General features: G+C 34.1%; 12 protein-coding genes across 12 annotated transcripts; 8 read left to right on the top strand and 4 right to left on the bottom strand.

The window, feature by feature from the left end:
• Window positions 1-32: 32 nt before the first annotated feature.
• Window positions 33-1,429, top strand: WICANDRAFT_91872 (uncharacterized protein; the record flags this gene model as incomplete). The annotated part of the gene is made up of 1 exon (XM_019186326.1): window positions 33-1,429. A coding segment is annotated over exon 1 (1,042 nt), but the record flags the coding sequence as incomplete, so codon positions are not given.
• A 14-nt stretch (window positions 1,430-1,443) lies between these two features.
• On the top strand, window positions 1,444-2,158 carry WICANDRAFT_91871 (uncharacterized protein; the record flags this gene model as incomplete). The annotated part of the gene is made up of 1 exon (XM_019186325.1): window positions 1,444-2,158. A coding segment is annotated over exon 1 (595 nt), but the record flags the coding sequence as incomplete, so codon positions are not given.
• WICANDRAFT_42213 (uncharacterized protein) lies at window positions 2,151-4,695 on the top strand. The gene has a single exon (XM_019182566.1). The coding sequence runs from the start codon at window positions 2,290-2,292 to the stop codon at window positions 4,657-4,659; it is 2,370 nt and encodes a 789-aa protein (XP_019039084.1). The 5' UTR covers window positions 2,151-2,289; the 3' UTR covers window positions 4,660-4,695.
• A 348-nt stretch (window positions 4,696-5,043) lies between these two features.
• Window positions 5,044-5,616, top strand: SND3 (Snd3p; the record flags this gene model as incomplete). Its single annotated transcript, XM_019183375.1, has 1 exon — window positions 5,044-5,616. The coding sequence occupies one exon, from the start codon at window positions 5,044-5,046 to the stop codon at window positions 5,614-5,616; it is 573 nt and encodes a 190-aa protein (XP_019039083.1).
• Window positions 5,617-6,158: 542 nt separating this feature from the next.
• FAR8 (Far8p) lies at window positions 6,159-7,781 on the top strand (the record flags this gene model as incomplete). The annotated part of the gene is made up of 1 exon (XM_019183374.1): window positions 6,159-7,781. The coding sequence occupies one exon, from the start codon at window positions 6,159-6,161 to the stop codon at window positions 7,779-7,781; it is 1,623 nt and encodes a 540-aa protein (XP_019039082.1).
• A 373-nt stretch (window positions 7,782-8,154) lies between these two features.
• MAC1 (Mac1p) lies at window positions 8,155-9,330 on the bottom strand (the record flags this gene model as incomplete). Its single annotated transcript, XM_019184737.1, has 1 exon — window positions 8,155-9,330. The coding sequence occupies one exon, from the start codon at window positions 9,328-9,330 to the stop codon at window positions 8,155-8,157; it is 1,176 nt and encodes a 391-aa protein (XP_019039081.1).
• Window positions 9,331-10,000: 670 nt separating this feature from the next.
• On the top strand, window positions 10,001-10,571 carry UBC7 (E2 ubiquitin-conjugating protein UBC7; the record flags this gene model as incomplete). Its single annotated transcript, XM_019184736.1, has 2 exons — window positions 10,001-10,104; window positions 10,169-10,571. 2 exons carry the CDS (start codon window positions 10,001-10,003, stop codon window positions 10,569-10,571), a joined length of 507 nt encoding a protein of 168 aa, XP_019039080.1.
• Window positions 10,572-11,481: 910 nt separating this feature from the next.
• CLU1 (translation initiation factor 3 subunit CLU1) lies at window positions 11,482-15,366 on the top strand (the record flags this gene model as incomplete). The annotated part of the gene is made up of 2 exons (XM_019183373.1): window positions 11,482-11,512; window positions 11,660-15,366. The coding sequence occupies 2 exons, from the start codon at window positions 11,482-11,484 to the stop codon at window positions 15,364-15,366; spliced, it is 3,738 nt and encodes a 1,245-aa protein (XP_019039079.1).
• Window positions 15,367-15,527: 161 nt separating this feature from the next.
• On the bottom strand, window positions 15,528-17,069 carry WICANDRAFT_78504 (uncharacterized protein; the record flags this gene model as incomplete). Its single annotated transcript, XM_019184735.1, has 1 exon — window positions 15,528-17,069. One exon carries the CDS (start codon window positions 17,067-17,069, stop codon window positions 15,528-15,530), a length of 1,542 nt encoding a protein of 513 aa, XP_019039078.1.
• Window positions 17,070-17,357: 288 nt separating this feature from the next.
• TPD3 (protein phosphatase 2A structural subunit TPD3) lies at window positions 17,358-19,238 on the bottom strand (the record flags this gene model as incomplete). Its single annotated transcript, XM_019183372.1, has 1 exon — window positions 17,358-19,238. One exon carries the CDS (start codon window positions 19,236-19,238, stop codon window positions 17,358-17,360), a length of 1,881 nt encoding a protein of 626 aa, XP_019039077.1.
• Window positions 19,239-19,672: 434 nt separating this feature from the next.
• Window positions 19,673-20,761, bottom strand: WICANDRAFT_62453 (uncharacterized protein; the record flags this gene model as incomplete). The annotated part of the gene is made up of 1 exon (XM_019183371.1): window positions 19,673-20,761. One exon carries the CDS (start codon window positions 20,759-20,761, stop codon window positions 19,673-19,675), a length of 1,089 nt encoding a protein of 362 aa, XP_019039076.1.
• Window positions 20,762-21,029: 268 nt separating this feature from the next.
• On the top strand, window positions 21,030-22,379 carry WICANDRAFT_16512 (uncharacterized protein; the record flags this gene model as incomplete). Its single annotated transcript, XM_019180695.1, has 1 exon — window positions 21,030-22,379. A coding segment is annotated over one exon (1,350 nt), but the record flags the coding sequence as incomplete, so codon positions are not given.
• Window positions 22,380-22,413: the final 34 nt, after the last annotated feature.

Below are 22,413 nucleotides of genomic sequence, written 5' to 3'. Positions count from 1 at the left end.
AAGTTTTTATAAAAGCTTTCAGGAGGTTCAGAGTGAACTAGGAGTTCAGCAAAATAGGAGAGTTGAGATCATTGTTCCACTCAGTGATGAGAATCCAAGGATCATCTTTTCAGGAAACACTGAAGACAAACCCATCAGTCGTGGGAATAGTGATATCAGTGACGGTTCTGATGTCTTGAACAGCTCTTTTTTACCATTATCGCCTTGTCCCAAACCACCTCCTTCGAGTCCAACAAAAGCTAAGAACAACGAAATGCTAGAAAATCCTATCCAGTCATCTTTTAATCTCAAATCGGATGTGGCAGTGGTATTTGATGAAGATGATAGACTTGCGGTTCATAGTCAACACCCAAATTTTGAAGAAGAAAACATACCAATAAGCGAAGTTCTTTCGGCAAAATTCTTGGACACAAGCACAGCTTTTCGTGGTGATAGTTCCGTATACACTGGTACATCATTGCTAAATATATTGGCAAATGATCTTGGAAGAAATTTTCCAACTACTCCAATCCCAGAAGAGCCAAAAGATTATGCCGGATTGAAAAATAAAGAAGATTGGATCAAATCATTGAATTCAGCATTCGAAATTGATGAAGATTTGACTCAGGAGCTTGAAGGAATGGGTGTTATAATGCCTGATATTGACCAATATTCTGAAAGCCCTTCATTAATTGAAGGAAGTACGTCTAAGCCAAAAAGTTATAAAAAAGCATTCACTTTATCACCATTAAGCATCAAAAAACGAAATCCTCCAACTGCAAAGTCACCACCGTTGGACCACGAGCCAAGCTCTGGTAATCCATTACAAAGTGCTGAGAGTAATAGACCTTTGAGTACGGAGAAAATTACAGGCTTTTTGAACAAGTTATCTGCAAGAATTACATCTGCTTCTGGAAATTTTTCTAAAGTAAACACCCGTGTCACTTCTCCAAAATTTAATCAAAATACATCATACACAGACAAAAATGGAGATGAGATTACAAGAGCTGGTGTTCTAAATGAGGCCATGTCGCCACCTGGTACGTTGACTGCGAAATTATTTGAAGAGAATGGAATTGGAACAAAGAGACTACCAATTACTGGACAAAAACATTTTGTTGAAACAATTGTATCTGCAGTTGGCAAAACTGAGAAAAGTTCACAACCAGTTTCAGAGGAAGAAAATAATGATGAAAAGAACAGAGAAGAAAGCATTGATGAACCAAAACATAGCACAGCTTCAAACAATTGGAAACCAAATAATAGATTTTTGGATTATGCTTCAAAGAGCCCACTTCACAGAAAAAAGACTATAAAGAAAATCTTTACATCTAGGTCCAAAGAATCTGCCCCTACAGATCACACCAAGGAAACTAGAGTACCTCCAAGTACTGCAATATCTGATGAAACGAGCGAGGGAAAGTTGACATGGAGAAACTCAATCTTTAGGAAAAAAAGTGAGTTTAAGAACAGATCGGTCTCAAAGGATCTCTCAATGGATTCTGGGGTTTCGCTAGAAGGTTTTGCTGCTGAGTATGCTCGTGAAAAGAGCCTTGAGGTTTCCCAAAGACTAAAAGAAATCATGTCAACAGAAACTGCAGATGCAAAGAAGATTATTGAAGTGAATTTGGCGATAAAGAGCAATCAGCCTTATTATGAGTTACCAATAACCAGAGATTCTGAGTTTTCTTTGGGTACAGATGACACTTTAGGTAGTTATCTATCGGAGAAGTTAAACCCACCAAAACCATTATCTGAGTATGTTAAGACTCCTATCCCAACCCACGAAAGAAGTGGTCCAAGTTTCCTCAAAACAAAAAATCATCGTCGTTTGTCATTTATGAATAGAAGCAAAAGCGTTGGAAATATGACTGAGGCTGAGAAAATTCATTCGGTAAGATTTGCTCCTTCTCCAGATTTTAAATTAGAAACAAAGAAGTCAAAAGGTAAGGAAGATGAATCTCCTGAACATTATGAAGATAGCTATAATGATTTTAGTCGTCAACCTCAAAAATCGATTCTTCAAAACCAAAGTGGTACAAATCAAAGAGGAAGATCGATACTTCATAGATTGAGGTCTGTATACTCCAAGAAATAATTAGAACCTTGTTAATTGTTAAATATGTAGGGTACAGTTCTCGGGTAAATAGTTCGCGGAAATGTGTTTTTCACAAAATGTATTCGCGAAGGGCATTGGCATTCTCTGTTTGGCAAGTGAACCAATTCGCTGGACTAAACACTGAACAGTACAAACCACCTCCAATTCAGCAAAATCAGTGCTTGAAGAATCACTATAAGTTGAATTGAAAAATGGAAATCGACCCATGGGGTGCACTGAAGGCAATCCCCACAGCATTGACAGGCGCTGACCTGAAACTAACCCAGTTGGAAGCTGCTAAGAAGGCTTTGAAATTGTTACAATCAACAGACGATTCCAATCCATTGATCAACATTTGTGTAGCAGCTTCTGAAGGTGACAATGAGAAACTTTTAGAACTGCTCAAAGATCCTGCTACATTAGATGCTCTAAACCAAGAAGACAACAGTGGGCTTTACCCGTTAACATATGCTATCGTGTTTAATAATGAGGAGACAACTGAAATATTGTTATCCAAATCAACAGAGATATTGAACAAACCCGATTCATTGTTTGGTTATACACCACTTATGTGGGCGGTCTATTTGCAAAATAAAGGAATCGTCGTTGAATTGTTAAATCATGGTGCTGATTTGGAAGTTGAAGGTAGAAATGGCCTAACTGTTTATGATTTATTAAAACCTGGATCCGAGATGCATGATTTTTTCGAACAACATGGATTATTAGAGAATAGACAAAAGGAAGATGGAGATGAAGGTGATTTTTACAAATCTTCTTCACTAAGTAACCCTGAGAAAGATGATGAATTATTGGATAACATTAGATTACAAACTGCTGGACTAAATGTTAATGATGACACTAATCTTTATCAGGATTCAAATGCGTTTGTCGCTCCAAGCGCATTGTTTGAAGATGAGTTTAATTTTAACAAGTTATTGAAAAACCAATACATCATGTTTTCAGATTTTGATATCCCTTCTATTCTTGAGTTGATCTTTGAATTGGAGAAAAAATATGCCCACAAGACCACATACCCAGCTGCTGTTATCTATCAATGTGTCAGATATGCTGACCATTCAAAGAAGAGTGACATATTGGTTGAAAATTTTCTGAATTTGGCATTTACTAGAATTCGATCAAATACTTTATCAAAGTCAGGGGTGACAACTGTTCAAAGTCAAGGTGATATTGTTTTGCAAAGTTATTGGTTATCAGTTTTGAATTTTTTGTACTTTTATTTATGTCGTGATGATGGATTTTTCAAAAGATATCCAAAAGTATTACAAGATTTAATTGTTACCTTGCAGTCTTTGATTATTGAACTTACAAATTCTATTAAATTCAGATTGAATGATTTGATAGATGATTGTTTATTGAATTTCACAAACATTCCAGATATTACGAGCACGTTATACAAAAATGACTGGAATTTTTTCAAAAAGAAGCATCAACCAAAGTCAACATATGATGAAATTTACCAAATGCTTTACCCACCTTCAGTCAAAGAACAATTGAAACCATCCCCAATAAAGATTACACAAACTCTAGGTGCGTTGCTTTATGTCTTGAATTTACATAACGTCCATCCTTTGATCACCCAACAAACGTTATCCTCAGTGTTTTATTGGATGTCTTGTACTTTATTCAACAGAGTTCTTTCCCAAAAAAAATATTTGACAAGGACTAAAGCTGTCCAAATCAGGTTGAATGTTTCGGTTATTGAAGATTGGGCAAGATCAAATAATAAGCGTCCAGAATTTCCAGATATTGATGAGTATTTATTGAAAGCATTTCCATATACGTTGATAGAAGAGAATTTAACTGAAGATCATGCTTTCATTTTGAACCACACTGCTATTTATAAAGGTGAATTACAAAATCCACAAGATCTAGCATTTTATCATTCATCATTATTTTCAATACTGAAAGTTCATTTTGAAATATTTTTTGAACTACTTCAGTGGTTACAAACCTTTACAATTTTAAAAGACGAAGAAAGTTTAGCAAGTATATTGGATAATTTACAACATTTGAACTCTGTCCAATTACTGAAAACTATTGACAAATATAGATATGAGGTTGATGAAGAAAAGTTTCACAAAACGCTTCGTCAAAAAGTCCAAGCAAAAGTCAAAAATGAACCTCAGCAATTACCAAAAGTTTCATACCAGGGATCTGATTACCTATATTTGAATCCAAATCAAAATTTCCCAGTTGCACTACCAACCATCCCTGAACTTGTTACAGAATACGGCGCTGGGTTGGGTGGTGTGAATAAAGAAAGAGCCATTCAATTCCAACCATTTCTACCGTATGAGATTATTGATTCCATAGATGAAATTCATGAACAAAAGGCTAAACAAAAAGATCAAGAAAATAATATCGAGAATGGTGAATCTGATCAAGATGATGAAGAGGAAGATGGTGACATTGGTGATAATTATGATGGTAAAAATGATAGTAATGGTAATGACAAATTTGGATCTCAACCTGATGAGTTGTTTCAAAATCTTCAAGTCCCAAGCTCTTTAGCACATCGTGATTGGGGTGGTGATGATGAAAACACTTTAAATCCTTGGTGAATACTTTATAGGAATAAATGGATTGTTATGTCTGTATTCATATTCTCGTTTCCATGTGATCAAACATTATTTTTCCGACAACGTCATAAACAACTCGTAAAAACCTCATCACATAAAAATTTCGACATTTCAACAGATCCAAAGACACTCAATCCCAAATCAATTAATCTTTTTCTTAATACAACTCACTTGTCTTTCAATCTTCTATAGATTTCCATTGTTCACTATGAGCATATCGATTACATAATATTTGCCTTTATCTTGGGAGAAGAAAAAAAAACGTCGACCGCCTCTGAAAAAAAACGATTTGTATGGAAAAAGGTAAACGTTACATCAACTTTTACCCATTGAAAAGTCCCTATACAACACATTTTAAAGACCAAGATGAATCCAGCTGTCTCAAATTTAGCTCTCATGCTTGTCATGATGCAAGTCTCAAGAAAATTGAACTTTGAAGATCCAACCGTTGTCTTCTACGTCAGAGTCGCTTTCGCTACTGCAACCATTGTTACCTTGGGTGTCTACTTTTATGTCAAGAGTATCATCATCAAAAAGAATGACTTAACCACTTTGAAATTTGTCACTCCTCCAAATGCTATGGCTGGTGAAACTGAAGAAAAATTAGAAGTCACCACTGTTAAAGATTATGATTTAAAACAAGTTCAAGCTGCTATTAAAGGTGTTTACACTAATTTGGCCATGATGGGTTTCATGCATTTATACATGAAATATACCAACCCATTAGTTATGCAATCCATTTCACCAGTTAAAAGTGCTTTTGAATCAAATATTGTCCAAATTCATCTTTTCGGTAAACCAGCTAGTGGTGACTTGAAAAGACCATTCAAAGCTGCCTCAATGTTCGGTGGTTTCGGTGGTCAAGATTCAGTTAAAACTGATAAACACTCTATCGAACAAGCTGAAAAAGCTGGTAACGGTGGTGTTAAACAAGAATAAGCGCTCCAATAAACTATTGGGGGCGATTAGATTGTTCTCCCGTTGAAGAATTTCCTAGAGCATGGTTTATTTCGTTCGAAATAGATCCATACGGTCAATCATTGTTTAAAAAAGTCTATTTGTATTGAAAGATTGAGGATAATACATCATAATTTTATTTGTTTCAATCGGAGTGTATTGTCAATTGACGTAGGGTCCAAAAGCCGTTGGAAAGTTGGACGACATAAGTTGGTGGCAGAGCCTACAACAGTAATGAAGAACGTGCAAAAGAATGGTCGCCAGAGCCTTTGAAGAATAGTAAATTTACCCATTCTCCTTTGATTGATTAAAGCCTTAATTATCCTGTTTCTGTATTTTACATAATCTGCTATTAGTGTCCTGATCAAGCTCTAGATTTTTGATCCATAAACAAACCAAATTTGAAGGCCAAATCATCGAAAAATCTATCTTGAACAAAGGCAAAACACAATTGTCACCTAGGAAAGTGGTCAATTGGTGCTTCAGCATAAGCTAGATATCCAGAAACATCTTTCCAAACTGCCATGTCAGCTGCTCATCCCCAGAATGTCTCTCACTTGGAATACTCCCTTCCAGGGATAATGCATTATCTACAAAAGGAAACAACAAAGAATGAAAGGGATCGTGTTCAGTGGGAACTAGAAAAAGGTGAATTGAAGTCAAACATTACAAAACTAGAAGGTGAAAATAAGAGCCTTCATGAAGAAGTTTCTAGGTTGAAAGCTGAGCTGGGTCATGTGAACAACTCAAAAAATACCAAAGTCAACAAAGCTGAGGTATCAAAGATAAAATTCAAGGAGGTTGATGTCAATCCATTAGCTCATGCAAGGGAAAAACTACAGAGCCAAATTAAAGAGATTGGTGTTTTGTTGAATGCTACACCTGTTGATCTGTCCAAACTTCAACTAGATTCTGATAGAGCGTATTACTCAACTTATCCAGGCTTATCACAACAAGATGAATCCACTGCTGAATCTTCTTTAAACTCAAACCAAGTGGCACAACCCAAAGAAGCGGTAAAAATAACCAATAGCTCGCCAATACAGAAAAAGGAAACCATCACAACCTTTGAAAAGCCTAAACCTGACCCAGCTCCAGAATTCAAACCAGAAACTCATGATGTTGATGAATCTGATGCTGAAACTGTTACTGGTGAAACCGAAGAAGAAAAAGAACCTTCACAGCAGCAGCAACCACAGAACAATCACAAGGGTATTGAGAAATTCTTGCTACCGCATTTTGCCACAATCACATCATTTGCTTCCAATGGTAAAGAGCTCTTAGCAGCTTCAGAAGGTGGTGTTATTAAATATTGGTCTATACAAGATATTTTAAACTCAAAGGGGGCTTTAGAATCATTAAAATCTTATCGTGCTGATTCAGAACTCATTGAATTCGTTAAATGGATTGATAAGGATCATTTTGTTACTGTTTCAGGAAATACTGTGAGATTTTTTGATAAAAATTCAACACAACCGCCATCTGTCAAGTACAATATCAATTCAGTCAAATCAGTGGATGCCAATAATTCACATATTGCACATGTTGCAAATGATGGTTCCTTGACCATTTCTAATCTAACTTATTCCCCACACATAAAGTATGAAAAAGTTAAGGACAGAACTGAAAAATGTGATTTTGTTGCATTTGATACAAAGAATGAACATGAATTAATAACAGTTAAGCAGGATGGTGTTGTTGAAGTCATAAATCTTGAAACCAAGAAGAAGATGACTCCAATTTTGAGTATAAATCTAACTGGTAAGACAATTACAAACTTCACCGTTGAGGAAAAACTATGGTGCTTTGAGCTAAATAAAAATGAAGTTATTTTATACAACTCAACCTCAAAATCAGTCACATTCCAACAAAAGTATGAAGTGGAAATTGCTAAAGTTCAAATTAGTCCTAAACTTATTGTGATATTTTTAACAGATGGTGATATAAAAGTTTATGAGACAAAAAATTCAAAGTCTGAGATCTTTAAGGATTACAACATTTATAAGTTATTTTTCACAGACCACTCAAACTTAACTAAAGAAGATAAGGTTACGTTGAAAAATTCATTAAAAACAGGTATTTTAGTGTTTAACGATTATGTATTTGGTGGTTGTGAAGACTCTTTTATTCGTGGTTTTAAGATTTGATCTATTTTTGTTGTTTAGATGAATGGATGTTTTGTTTTAAATTCCCAGACATGGTACAGCAATGTATTCAGGTGCATGAACAAGAGGTAGTACACGTCATTAAGATGACGATAAGCTGCTGTATGGTATTATATATAAAGGTTTCAAGCATGGATATGTCCTGGTGGTTATTAGTTAGAATTGAAGTATATATAAAGGAACAAAAATGGGGTATAACAAAAACAGGTATTAGTAATTATTGAATGATAATAGTGGTTCATGAAAAAAAAGGTCAGTTGCAATGTTAAAAAAAAACTGTGGTATCTCTAAACATACGGGACTCTAAAATGATAAAAACGATGATAAAAAAATATGTAAGCAAAAGCTCATTGACTCAGAATTTTGAGTATCCATCATTTGAGCCACGCACAAAATTTGAAGGCCATTGTGGTTCATTTGAATCAGCAACAAAATGTTGGAAAAAATATTCACTGTTAAGAAGCCCATTATTGGATGTTTCATTCTCAATTGTTTGTTCACCATTCAAAGGCTCAACAGATGTACTAGCATCTAATTGAAATGTTAAAGAAGAATTAGCAGAAGATGTAGCTTGTGGTTCGTATTGTGGTTGTTCCTGTTGCTGAAAGTGTATTGGCTGATCACATTGAATTGAATTATCAGCTTGGAATGCTTTGAATGCAGCTTCATGATCGAAGAGACCATTCAGCTGAAGGATGTTCAATTCTTCTGTTGTCAATGGTTGCTGCAGTTGTTGTTGGGCTTGATGATGCTGTTGAAGTGAATTGAGGACCAAGTCAGAATGCGATGTTGAATTTGATGACATAGAGGACACTGATGGTCTTGAATCAATTTCAAACATCTCATCCATAACTCTAGAGCTCTCTCTAGAAATCATACCATTGACAGGGCTTGGTGCTGGTGTTGGAGGAACAAGGTAATTTGGATCACTTGGAGAAAGAGCAACAGCTTGACTAGCAGCAGCAGCTTGAGGGTTTGGAACAGTTGGTGGTGAGATTGATTCTTGTTTAACAGGAATTGGACGATGAAATCCATTATATTGGGTGGCCAAGTGAGCAGGAAATGAAGGAACAGTAGATGATGTAGCAGTAGGTTGCAAATATGGTAACTGAGGAACTCTTGCTTGAGACATTTGACTTGAGCTTGATCCAACATTTTCAGTTGTACCATCAGCATTTGATTTGACACGGAAACTTGAGTGATAAGTAAAATCTGTAACTGGCCCAATAACTTTGAAACCTTTACCAAGTTTGACCTTGTAAAGTTCAACAGGGGTACCAGGGTCTAAATGATAGCAAAATTTTCTTGTACCACTTTTCCCTCTTCCATTTTTGCTTTCAATAGCTTCCCAAGTTGTTTTAATGACACGAGGATGTGGACTAACTCTGAACCTAATACTTTCATCTTTGGCAGCCGGACGTCCTCTTCCCTTGATTGATATCAAGTATTTTGCCAAATGCTGACAATCCGCTGCCCTGTGACCTCTTATACATTGCTCACAACCTAAACGTTCGTGATCAAGTAAAATCATAGTTGATGCAGATAACAGAAATTCAACAAATCACTTGTAGTCTTTAGTAAATTTATCTCATCGAAATCAGTCTAGTTCTTTCTATATTTGAAATGAAAGTAGATTTAAAAAAAGGAGATTGTGATATTTATAATAGCAAATCTAATAATAAGAGCTTTGGGAAAAACAACACAAAAAGTCGACTGTTCTATAAAACACAGACAATATATTGAAAAGAACTCTGATGTGGTTCTCAATGACATCAATAACAAGTCTCCCCATTGTGCTTACAGCTGTTAATTCATCTAATGTTGCAATTTTTAGACAAAAAAAGATCGCCTATTCATTGTAAATCGTTCTGAAAAGCCGAACAAGAGTACAATTCTTGACATGTACAACAACAACCTGTCAGAGTGAAAGTGGTAAAATTCACTCAATGCTCACACGCTAATTTTTTCTTGATCCACGTTTAGTGTCACGCGTTGAAAATGACAGACGCGTCGTGCGCGAAACCGAAAAAAATGTTGATTTTTTGGCCAAAAATTGATGATTTCACATATCAACGAGAATTGGAAACGACTGGGTTTGTTGAGAATATTCTTCCATTCGCTAGAATTTTGACCGGTTCGCTGTTTAGATTTTGCAGCTAGAGAGAGTAAATTACCAACGTCATTGTCATATTACAGTCTGAATGCCACCAAGAGTCAATACTGCACAACGTCGTCTGTTGAAAGAATATCAACAGCTAACCAAGGATTCGCCAGAAGGTATTATTGCTGGCCCAGTCAGCGAAGAGTGAGTGTTTTTCAACGGATTCGGATTTATTAGTACCATGGGAATTAAAACTAACAGATCAAAGTAACCTGTTTGTATGGGATTGTTTGCTAGAAGGTCCAAGAGATACTCCTTATGAGAATGGAGTTTTTCCAGCTAGACTTACATTTCCATCTGATTATCCATTATCACCTCCAAAATTAGTTTTCACACCAGCCATTCTCCATCCAAATATCTATGCTAATGGTGAAGTTTGCATATCTATCTTACATCCTCCAGGTGACGATCCTCATCAATACGAAAGAGCTGAAGAAAGATGGTCCCCTGTACAGAATGTTGAAAAGATCTTGTTGAGTGTTGTTAGTATGCTGAGTGAGCCAAACGTTGAGAGTGGTGCGAACATCGATGCATGCAAACTATGGAGAGATGACCGTAAGGAGTTTGAAAGATTAGTTAAACGTGATGTCCGCAGAAGTTTAGGCTTATAATAGTTATGATGGTTACTTTGGCAAAATGGTGTTCTATAATTGATGCATTTATGATTTGAATGGTTTTTTGGTTTCTTGATTCCATGTGATAATGGATGTGAATATGTGAATAGTTTATTAGAAGGTCCATCTGGTTAGATAGACACATACTCAGGAATTGATTAATTACTTAGATTCTGTATCGACCCTTTAGCTTTGGGGATATTAAATTTGAGTTTAAAGATCATCCAATCTGCTACACTAACCATTTTGTAACTTAGAGTCTATCATTAATAGTTACCTACTTGGTAAATTTAGACGTAAAAGAGGATAGAAAATCTTAATAAATATCAAGTATTTCATGAAGATCTGATCAATTATGGGTCAAAAGACCAAGCAATTATTGTTATACAAGCACTTTTTGGTAGCAAGTAATGCTTAATTTCAGGTATAATCATCACATCTATACCTTAGAACAAGAAGTCGACTCAAGTCTGGCTTCTTTCAAGTTCTTGATCCAGTTTTCAAAGGGATCCGACTAAAGTCCATCTAATCGACCTCCGCGAATTCGTTCTGCGAGGGCCATGGATCACATTCCGACCATTGGCAAAAGCTGATTAATCGTCTTTGAAGATACCGTGGAAGGATATAAAATATACTATTCAAATACTACGAGTATTGTTAGCTCTGATTCCCTTTTTTTATATGAAAATATGCTAGCTTAAAGCTTTTACTGTGTCAATATTTATCCTAAGCCGAGGTAAGTCACATGCCTCTTTCTTTCCGCTTTCGGTGCTCTGTTTTTTCTTTGGCAGTCATCGGTGAAAAAAATCATCCAAACAAAATCGTCAAGAACCAGTTTCAACATTTTCCAATTCAAAAAGCCATTCAACTTTGAAAAGGTGGTCGCAGTATTTCAACTAGGGTTAAAATGGCTGAAGAAACAACTAGTGCAACACTTGGTGAGTTACAGCAATTACTGAAGCGCTCATATGGTTCTTAGAGTGTCAAGAGTCACAAATCACAGCGGTTTCTCCAGACTTCTTGACCATCTTTGTGTCCGATGAACCCATATTCACAAGTTTGAGTACTAACAACCTCCTTTCAAGACACATTGTCAGTAAAAATTGCCATTAAGGATACCAAGCCTTTAGAATTGACTTTTTTCAAAACTGATTCTGTCAATGAGGTCTTTCAAACCATTGATGTCATTCCAGAAGTTCATCACATCACCAACTACTATCTTTTATACCAATCCCAAGTTTTGCAACCAACCATTTTATTAGCTGATTTATTATCAAATGTTGAACAAAAAAGCTTGCAATTTGAACTGAAACCAAAGGCTTATGATGGTAAATCTATTCTTGATCATATCAACAAGATTAGAGATATCGTTGGTTTAACTCAACCAGAAACTTTTGGTTTAAACTCTGGTGTTTCTAAGATTAACGATTTGAACTTAACAAAGATCAAAGAAGAAGAACCAAAGAAAGAAGGTGAAGAATCCAAATCTTTGCCGGATCCTTCACCTGAAGAAGCTGCTGAAATTTCTCAAGTTGTTGGTTCATTTTTTGGTAAATTACCAACCAATTATCATTCATCAGCTCCATTGGCTCAACCAGCTGTCCGTGGTCTATATTTAAGCTCATGGAACCCAGTGCCATTTAATTTCATCCCAAAAGGTCATTTAGCTTATATTATTTTACAAACTTTAGAAGGTGAAACTTTACATATCACTGGATCCACTGCAGGTTTTTATATCAACAAATCCTCGAGTAACAAATTTGACCCATCAGCACGTGAAAACTCAAATCATTCCTCTACTTTGTATGAATTGATTGCTAAAACTTCTAAAAATTTCACAAATCAAATCAAATCTAACAATGAAAAATTGGGTAAAATTGATCCAATCACTTTCTTGAGACCTCAAACTGCTTTCTTATCAAACCCATGGGTCACCAAAGCTTCAAATCCAATTCCAGATTTTGGTAAAACCCAATTTCAAGATAAGACTCAAAGAGATTTCAATGACGAATATCAATCCATAAGAGACCTTTCAAACCAGAACTTGTCAGATCGTATCATCCGTGAACGTTTGTTAACTAAAACTGCCTTTGAATTCTCTGAAAACGCTGTTAGAGGTGCTTTGGATGTCTTGAACGGTGCTATCCAACCGATAGAGCCAACTGCAGACCCATCGGATCAAATTTATCTACATAATGGTATCTTTTATTCTTTCGGTGTTGATGCTTCAGGGTTCTTTGAGCCAAAAGGTGGTGATCACGCTGCTAGAGCTGCTTATAATCAAGATTTGAACGCTATCAAATACTGGAACACTGTTGATCCAAAAGGTATTTATACTCTGTTGACAACAATTGTTGACTATGCAGGTAAAAGAGTTGTTTGTCAATCACCAGTTCCAGGTCTATTCACTTCAGCAGAGCCAAAGGAAGTCAAAAATGAAGAAACTGGTGAAATTGAATTAGTGGATGGTGATGCTTTAACTCAAGTTGATTATGGTTATGATGATGCCACCAATACTATTAAATCAAACCCTGATTTTGTTAAAGACATGGAACCAATCAGAAAAGCTCTTCACTATAAAAAGGCCAAATTGGAAAACGGTGAAGTTGTTACTAATTCTGAAATCAAAGGTATGATTGGTACTGACAGACGTAAATATGTCATTGATTTATTCAGTACAACACCATTAGATGTTGAATTTAAAGATGAACATTTCAACCTTGAAAAGGAAAACTCTTATCCTCATGGTCAAGTTGTTACAAGATTAGAAGCTGTTCAAGAATGGTGGGCTCATGAAGCTAAAAACATGATAAAAGAAGAAGCTGAAAAGAAAGGTATTGATTTAAGTACACCATTAAAGGAAGGTGAAGAAGCACCATCTGTCACTATTGATGATGATAAACTTTTATTCACTCCAAATGGTCCAGAAACTGATGCCAATGTCCGTGCCTTATCTAAATTTATCAAATCAGACTTGATCCCAAAATTTTTGGAACAATATGATTCAATTATAAATATTATTCCAGCTGATGGTTCTCATTTATCAAGTACATTGCATAAACTTGGTATCAATCTCAGATATTTAGGTTACCTTGCCCAACAAGTTGAATCTAGAATTACATCTAGTGAAAAGGAAGAACAAGAATTACTTGAAGAAAATAAGAAAGTCAACAAGGCATTTGATGAGAAAGCCCAAGCTAAAGAAAAGAAAATTCAAGAATTGATCCAAGCTAGAGCTGAAGCATTGAAAAAGGGTGAAGAACCAGCTGCTGATGACTTGGAGAAATTACAAAAAGAGGACGAGGAAGACGTTGATGATGATATTGATGCTAAACCAGTCACAAAATCAGTTCAATTCAAAGGTTTGTATGCTATCATCATCCAAGAATTGATTGCACGTGCCGCTAAACATATTTTGAGAGATTATTCATTAACTTTGCCAGTTTCTTTGATCCCATCATTAGTTTCACATTTCCATAACTGTTTGCTCGGTGAAAACTTCAACGATTCTCCAAAAGCTGTTGTTGAAAACCCAGAATTATACTCTGAGAGAGAATTATCATTCACCAAGCTCACTCCAGAATCTGTTAAAGAGTTGATTGTCAAAAATGTTAAAGTTTGGTATAGATATGATTTACCTTCTGGTTGGAACGTTAAATACACTACTCCATTACAATTACAAAGAGAAATCGCTTTGAAATTTGGTATTCAATGGCAACAACGTGAATATTACTTCAACAAAGAATCATATGAAGAAGCTCAAAAATTATCTATTAAAGATAAAAAGAGCAAGAAATCAAAATTAGCATCTCCTTCTCCAGTTGGAAAATCAAATGTTTTCGATCCAGAAGATGTTTCATTCGCCCCATTGATCAAGAACTCTGTCAATCGTTCCACTGCTGCTGAACAAATCTTTGAAGCTGGTCGTCAAATCCTTCAAAGTACTGATGAATCCAAAAAGGAAGAAGGTTTGGCTTTGATTGCTGAGTCACTTTCAGTTTATGAACAAGTTTATGGCCAAGTTCACCCAGAAGTTGGTAGGGTTTATGCAACTTTGTCTCAACTTTATCAAGAACTTGGATTGAAACGTGAAGCTACGTTAATGGCTCGTAGAGCTGTTGCAGTTAATGAAAGAACTTGTGGTTTAGATTCACATGACACTTTGATTGCTCTTTTGAATTTGGCTTATTTGGAAGTTGAAAGTGGCAGTATCGTTAACTCTTTGAAAGTTTATGGATTGTTGACACAAATTTGGGCTACAATTTTTGACTCTAAACATGTTTCAATTGCTACTATTATTGCCAACTCAACTCTTTACTTACAAAGTGCTGGTTTAATTCATGAATCACGAAAGATTTTGGAGAAATTAATTGATCTGAGTGTTGGTATTCATGGTGAAGAATCATATGCCACCGGTTTCTTGAAATTCCGTCATGCTTTTGTTTTGGCTCAAGAAGAAAGATTTGATGATGCTTTGAAAGAAGCAGCTACTGCTCATAAAATCTTGAGAAATACTGCTAGTGAAAAACATTACTTGACTAAACAATCTAGAAATTTGGTTTCTCAACTGACTAGATATAAGTTAATTCAAACTGAAAATCAAAGACATGAAAAACAAAAATTAAAGGCTTTAGCCAAAGACAACCAAGCAAAGGCAAAAATTAACGGTAAAGGTACTACCAAAGCTGCTGGTACAAAGAATTTTGAAAATATTGATGATATTCTGAAATTTTTGGGTGAACCAAACTCTAATGGAACCAAAAGCAAAAAGAAGTCAAATAAAAAAAATTAGAGATAATATAATGAAAAGAAAAAAATTACTGTATATAGATTGACTGATTTCAAGTTATCAAAGATTAATTTGTGCATAGTTGAGTTGTAGCTACGAAAAGTAACTTGTTAATTTCCTAGTTTTATAATCAGTGGCTATAGATTAAATTGAGTACCCATTTTTTAGTGTTTAATGACCAATTTTCTAACAGCTTCAGGTAAATGAGAAATATCATCTTCTTCATCATCAAATGCATTTGGTTTTTTATTTTTAGCAATTTTTTCTTCATATTTTGCTCTTCTTTTTTCCTCCTCTTGTTGAATTTTACGTTCTTCTTCTTCAGGATCCCAATTAATCCATATACCTAATCTTTTATCTTGAGCTTCTTCTTCAGCATCATAAAATTGATCTTCATATTTTGTTTTAGAAACTGAACCATCATGAATTTCTGCAAAACCTTGTTTTAACAATTCAATTTGATATGGATGATTTTGACCTTTGATGTATAGATTACCAATGAAACCACCAACTTTATCAACGTCAAAGACTTCAACGACAACATCTCTTTGCAAGATATGTTTATTTGAATAATCAATAACTTTTTGACTGATTGGATTTTCCTTTTGTAAAGATAATAACCCAGCAAACACCAAGACAAGACGGATATTTTCACGTGGTAATAAAACACGAATACGATTTGGACTTATAACAAATTCCACAATACCATTAATTTTCAATTGATTTTGTAAAGTTCTTAGATGAATTTTAGCTCTTTGAGAATTTTCTGAAGCTTCAATGAATTTTTCAGGTTCTGGAATTTTAGAAGAATGAATACCTTTTTTCTCTTTTTGAGAGATTGATTCAGCTTCAATTAATGAATCCCAAGCACTTGATCTATCATCATCACCACGACGATGTCTAATAACAGTTGCATAACCATTCAATACGACTGTTTCAGCTAGATTTTTACCATTTGGTAAAGTTATTGTAACTAATGGATTTTCATTTCTAAAAGCATCTGTCAAGATTTGGACTTTTTTACCAACATATTTACGAACAAATTCTTTAGCTTGTGGTAAGAAAGGAGCAGTTGGATCAGTTGATCTTGGAGCTCTAATTGATGAAAGATACACTATTTGTTGAGAACCATTTTGTAAATCAATGGCATAAGCATCTGGAGAAATTATACGAGCAATTGTACCTTCAATTGAAACACCAACTTTAAAAGTTGAACCTGTTTTTGATACAGTTGGAGTTGGTTTAACTAAAGATTTCCATAAACCTTTACCTGATGATTTAGCACGCTTCTCAGCATCTCTCAAGAGAACCATACCAGGAGCATTGATAAAACCTGATTGCCAATCAGCAATTTCTGCTAACCCAGCTTCAAGGATTTTTTCACTAATATTACCTGCTGGATGATAAATCTTGACAATTGGGACATCAGTGGAGCTTGTACCAATGAATTGAACAAAGACTTTTTGATTGACTAGCCTTGTCTCAATGTATTTCTTTGCTTCATCCCCAAAAGGTTCAGCTGGAGTGTTATTTTTAGGATCACTTGATCTTGGAGCTCTATAACCTGCAATCAATGTAGATAATTCCAAATCTTCCCCATCGTCGAAATAGATGTGAGTGACGACTCTATCACCGCTGATGGCCTTGTCTATAATGGCCTTGTACTTGATATCTGTACGGAATCTTCCCTTGATTAGACCTGACATGATGGTATGATTTGATTCTTGTTGATTTGTTGATGAATTGTGTCTTGTTGTCCAGTTTTTCATCCTCGAAGAAATCGCGAGATCGACATTGAAATTTCGCGATAAGATCAAAAGAAATGGCTACGATAAATTTTAATACTAGAATTCAACCTGTGAATTACAAATGGTGATGACAAAATACAAAAGGAAACAAAGAAAGAAGACAGACGATGTGTACAATGGGATTGTGGTAGTGTATGGAGGGCAGATGTGTAAAATGGAATGTAATTGTATGAATTTGTTTAAAAATCAACTTTGAGCCTCTAATATAGAATTAATGCCATTATAAGATTGGGTTGCAAAATATTTGACATCTGTATCATCATCATTCTTTAATGTTTCAACATTTGGCAAAATTTTCTCTTTAATATATGAAATAGCCTCCTGTGAAGGAATTCCCTTTTGAGTAGATGAAGCATCTTTTAATTCTTCATTATCCTCATCATTTATATTCAACAGAGCTTTAGCAGTGACTAAATAACTTTTAGCCACATTAAATCTAATATTTGGAACATGATCTTGCACTAATCCATCAATAAAAGGCAAGATTTCATTAACTGTAATTTCTGAATCAACAACAGGGATCAATCTTGTTAATGTAAATAATGAAGTAATACGATAAACAAAATTATTTAATGAATTTGAATCACTTTTCAAAATTCTTGAAATGATTTCATCATCAGCCCATTTTGAACCGAAGATTTTGGCCAATTGTTCTAAATTATTAACAGCAGCTTCTCTAATTGAATAAACACTATCCCATAACCAAGATAAAACTAAATCACCCAATTCTTCATCGAAAAAGGAAACGCCCAATTGTTCAGCTAATAATGGGATATATTCAATGATTGCCAATCTAACTCTCCATTGTTTATCTTTAGCCAATTCTGAAATTGCAGGTAATAAAGATTGAGCCAATAAATCTATACCAATAACATCATTAACGATTTTCAATTTTGAAATGATATTTAATTTAACTTCTGGATAATCATCTTTTAACATTGTTAGGAAAATTGGTAATAAATCTTTAATAACAACATCTTTATCTAATAATGGGGTTAATCCTGTAATTTCACTAGCTAATGAAGATCTAACAATTTCTGAAGGATCATTACTTAATTCTTCAACTTGAGGAATGATTTTATTTAATAATACATTTTTTGGAATCAATTTCCCAAAACCTGGTAATTGTTTGGCAATTGCTTTTCTAACTTCGCCTTCATTATCACTTAATAATTTTAAGAAAGGATCTATTAATTCATCAATATCTGATTGATTATCTTCGAAATTGATTGCAATTTTTTCAAATCTATCAGCAGCCATATAACGAACTCTCCAACTATTATCTTGAATCAATTTTAAAGAACTTTTCAATAATTCTTGATTATGAGAATTATCACCTCTTTTATGGAAAAATGAAGCAATTGATATTAGAGCATCAACTGATAATAATTTAACAGAATCTTGATGATCATTAGTTAATGATTGAAACATTGAACTAATTAATTCCCAATCAGATTCATTTGATAAATTTTCATGTTCACTTAATAAATCAATAATTTTTGGTAAATGAGACGCAGCAGGTCTTCTAACTAAAGGAGATTCATCCTGGGTTAATTTTGCATAAATTGTCAACAATTTATTTCTTGATTCATCATCAACTCTTGTAATAATACTTTCAAATAATCCAGTAGCTGCAACTTTTTTAGAAAACCATGAAGCATCAGTTAATGATTCAATTAAAGGGTAAATTTCATTTTTCAACTGATCTTCAGTCAATTGAGATGCTATAGTGTTTAAAGATTTAACAGCTTTTTCAGTAACTATAGGTTCATCAGTGGAGGCCAATTCTTCCAATACTGGCAACAAGATTGGAGCATATTCAGCACCACCAACTAAAGGAACGAAATGACCCAATTGTTCAGCTAATGCAGCATATACTTCATCTTCATCTTCATGGGCAACTTCTCTCAAGAAGGGAATCAATTCATCTCTGGTTCTTTCAGGACCTAACGCTAATGAAATTGTATCCAATTTCTGCATAGCAACAACACGATTGGCCACATCGTCATGTTTTAGTTCATCCATCAAGAGGGCCAATGGGTATAAGTCGTCTGATGACTCTGACATTGTGTTTATATTCTGTGTTTGTGTTTGTGTTTGGTTTGTTGATGTTGATGTTGTTGTTGACGTTGTTTTCAATTTGTTGTTTTTTTCTCTTGATCCTTTTTTTTAATTTTCTCTTAAAATCAACGAAAATTCAACTTTGAAGCTTTGAAAATTGGTTAAATGAATAAGAAAATGAGTTAATGGCTTTTTAATAACGAGATTGATTTGGTAAAGGATGCTCTTATTTTAAATCACTTAATAATCGATTTATCCTACTCAATTTCAACTCGTTGGCTTTAAAATCCAGAAATTTCCTATGAATTTTCGTTGCCAGTTGATCATCATCATCAAAATGTGTGAAAACACCCCAATTAGGAAATTTTCCATTTAGGAAAGGCACTTCAGGGTAAAACTATAAACTACATAGATAATTTGATTGAATTAAACTATTATATTCACATATATGTAACTTGAAATGCCATTTTAAGAGTATTACTCAACTTTGTCCAAAATCTTAGCAAAAACTGCTTAATCCTATTGTTTAATAAAAGTTTATGATTCTTTGTAAATGCAATTATTGAAATTAATGAAATTATCAAGACAATTATTGAAGAATTTGAAGCATTAAATCTTTCCAATAGTTTATCTCTCAATATGTTATATATTGAAAGATCATTTCCTTGTGACTTCTTCACTATTTTACTATTATGGTTTATTGAATTAGTTTCAATAATTTTATTCTTCACCTTTTCCAAATTTTGAACCCTTTTCAATTCTTGTTCTTCTTTCAACTGTTGTTCTTTTCTTCTTTGTGCCTCCTGAGCTCTCTTGGCTGCTAATTTCTGTTTTTGTAGTTCTTTATCCTTCATCTCTTTTTCAACTTTATGTAAATTTTCCAACATTTCATTTTGATTTACTATCAAATGGTTTGATTTTATAAGGAACTCACTCTCTTCGAATTCATTCAATTTTGGTAATAAATAAACATGATAAATCTCTAATAGTTCTTGAAATGAATCAAATCTATCCTGGTTTTGAACATGATTTAGTTCAGATGATATATTAACCAAATATATATCCATTTGATTTCTTAATGCAATTAGATCGGTATCATCATTATTTAATTTGATTAAAACCAACAATACAATTAATTTTGGATGTACTAGTTTATTTAATTCATAAAACCCATTGAAAAATTCATCAGATTTGAAAGATTTTAATAATTGATCTTTATCAAATTTTGATAACAATGTAAAAGACTTATTTATGAAAATATCAATCAAATTGAAATATAATAACCACAAATTATTAAATAAATCTTCATTAATAACACCTGAATTATAAAACACCACACTTTGTGGGATCAATTGATTTTGAACAATTTCAAAAGATTGTTGAAATTTCTTATTGATGAATAATTTAGCAGCTTTTTTATAATTAGAATTTATGATTACGGAATCATCTTTAGGTTCCTGTATTAACGAAGATGATAATAACGAAGCTATACTATCTTCTAAATTCTCTTGATGTGCATTCCCATTCATTATCGTAGTCATAATACCCTGATTACTCTCTTTTAAAAACCTGGAGAAGTCAAATTCTCAATCTCCAATTTTTAAAAGGCAAAAAAATCAACTTCGCGAAATGTCACGTGAATTCAAAAATGAGTCAAAAACATTAAATTCAACTATTTCAAACCATTAAAAGCATAGAATTTAGTATTTGTTAATATTAATGCTCTTTTATTGATCAATCATGGCCTCAGAACAATCAAGACTACTCCCCAACCTCAACCACCACCATGAACCTCATCTAGGCGTATTTGCATGCATGTCTCTCATAATTAACAAAATGATTGGTACGGGAATTTTCAGCACACCAGCATTAATTTTTTATCTTTGTGGTAATATAGGGACGAGTTTAATCCTATGGCTCATTGGAGGGATTGTTACATTTTGTGGACTTAGTGTATATTTAGAATTTGGGTTAGAATTACCGTTTAATGGAGGTGAGAAAAATTATTTACAACGGGTTTTCACGAGGCCTAGGAAATTGATTGATTGTGTTTATGCTGCACAGATTGTATTGTTGGGGTTTAGTTCTGGGAATTCATATGCTTTTGGGAAATATGTATTGTTTGCTATGACTGGGAAGAGGGATGGTGAGGATGATTGGATTTCAAGGGTTATTGGAGTTGGTGTTATAACGTTTGCAATTTATTTACATGTTTTTCATTCAGGGTTGAGTACTAGGATTTTCACTATATTGGGGTTTATTAAAGTGTTTATATTGGCATTGATTATATCTTTGGGGTTTCTTGTGTTTGTTGGATTGATTGATATTGATCAAAATGATAATTTTTCAAACATTTGGTTAAATTATGATGGATTTTCAGGTAATTCATATAATTTATCTGTGGGTTTATTACAAGTTATTTATTCATTTAAAGGATGGGAGAATGCAAATTATGTATTATCAGAGATTAAAAATCCACACAAGACATTAAAGATTTCAGCACCATTATCAGTTTTATTAACAACAGGGTTATATTTCTTAGTTATATTATCATATTACTTGGTTATTCCTAAAGAGGAGTTTAAAAGTTCAGGTGTGTTAATTGCAGGAGTTTTCTTTAACAAGATATTTGGAGAATCTATTACATCTAGGGTATTACCAATTATGATTTCCTTATCAAATCTAGGTAATGTATTTGCAGTTTCATTTTCACATTCAAGGATTAATCAAGAATTGGCTAAAGAATCACTATTACCATATTCTAAATGGTTATCGCATTTGCCAAATTCGATGTTTTTACATTGGTTAGTCACAGTGTTGGTGTTGATATTACCACCTAATGGAGATGTTTATCAATTTGTTGTCAATTTATATTCATATCCAGGGACATGGATCAATATTTTGGTTACTCTGGGGTTGTTTTATCTACAATATAATCGGGTAAAGGAAGGATGGGGTTGTAAAGATGAAGAGCATAGATGGCATTCGTATTGGGCTGTTAGCTTTGTTTTCTTGATGGCCAATGTGTTTTTAGCAGTGTTTCCATTTGTGCCACCGCCAGTGCTCAGTGACAATGGGTATCCTTACTTCGTGTTCCCAGTGACAGGTGTCAGTGTGCTGCTGAGCGGTGGTGTGTATTGGGCGGTGAAGTATAGAAAGTAATAGAAAAAGCATTAAATCT

The sequence above is a fragment of the Wickerhamomyces anomalus genome (assembly GCF_001661255.1).
Source record: "Wickerhamomyces anomalus NRRL Y-366-8 unplaced genomic scaffold WICANscaffold_3, whole genome shotgun sequence".
Taxonomy (NCBI): Eukaryota; Fungi; Ascomycota; class Saccharomycetes; order Phaffomycetales; family Wickerhamomycetaceae; genus Hansenula; species Hansenula anomala.
Note: the sequence above shows the minus strand (reverse complement) of the source record. Positions and strands in the feature narration are given on the sequence as shown.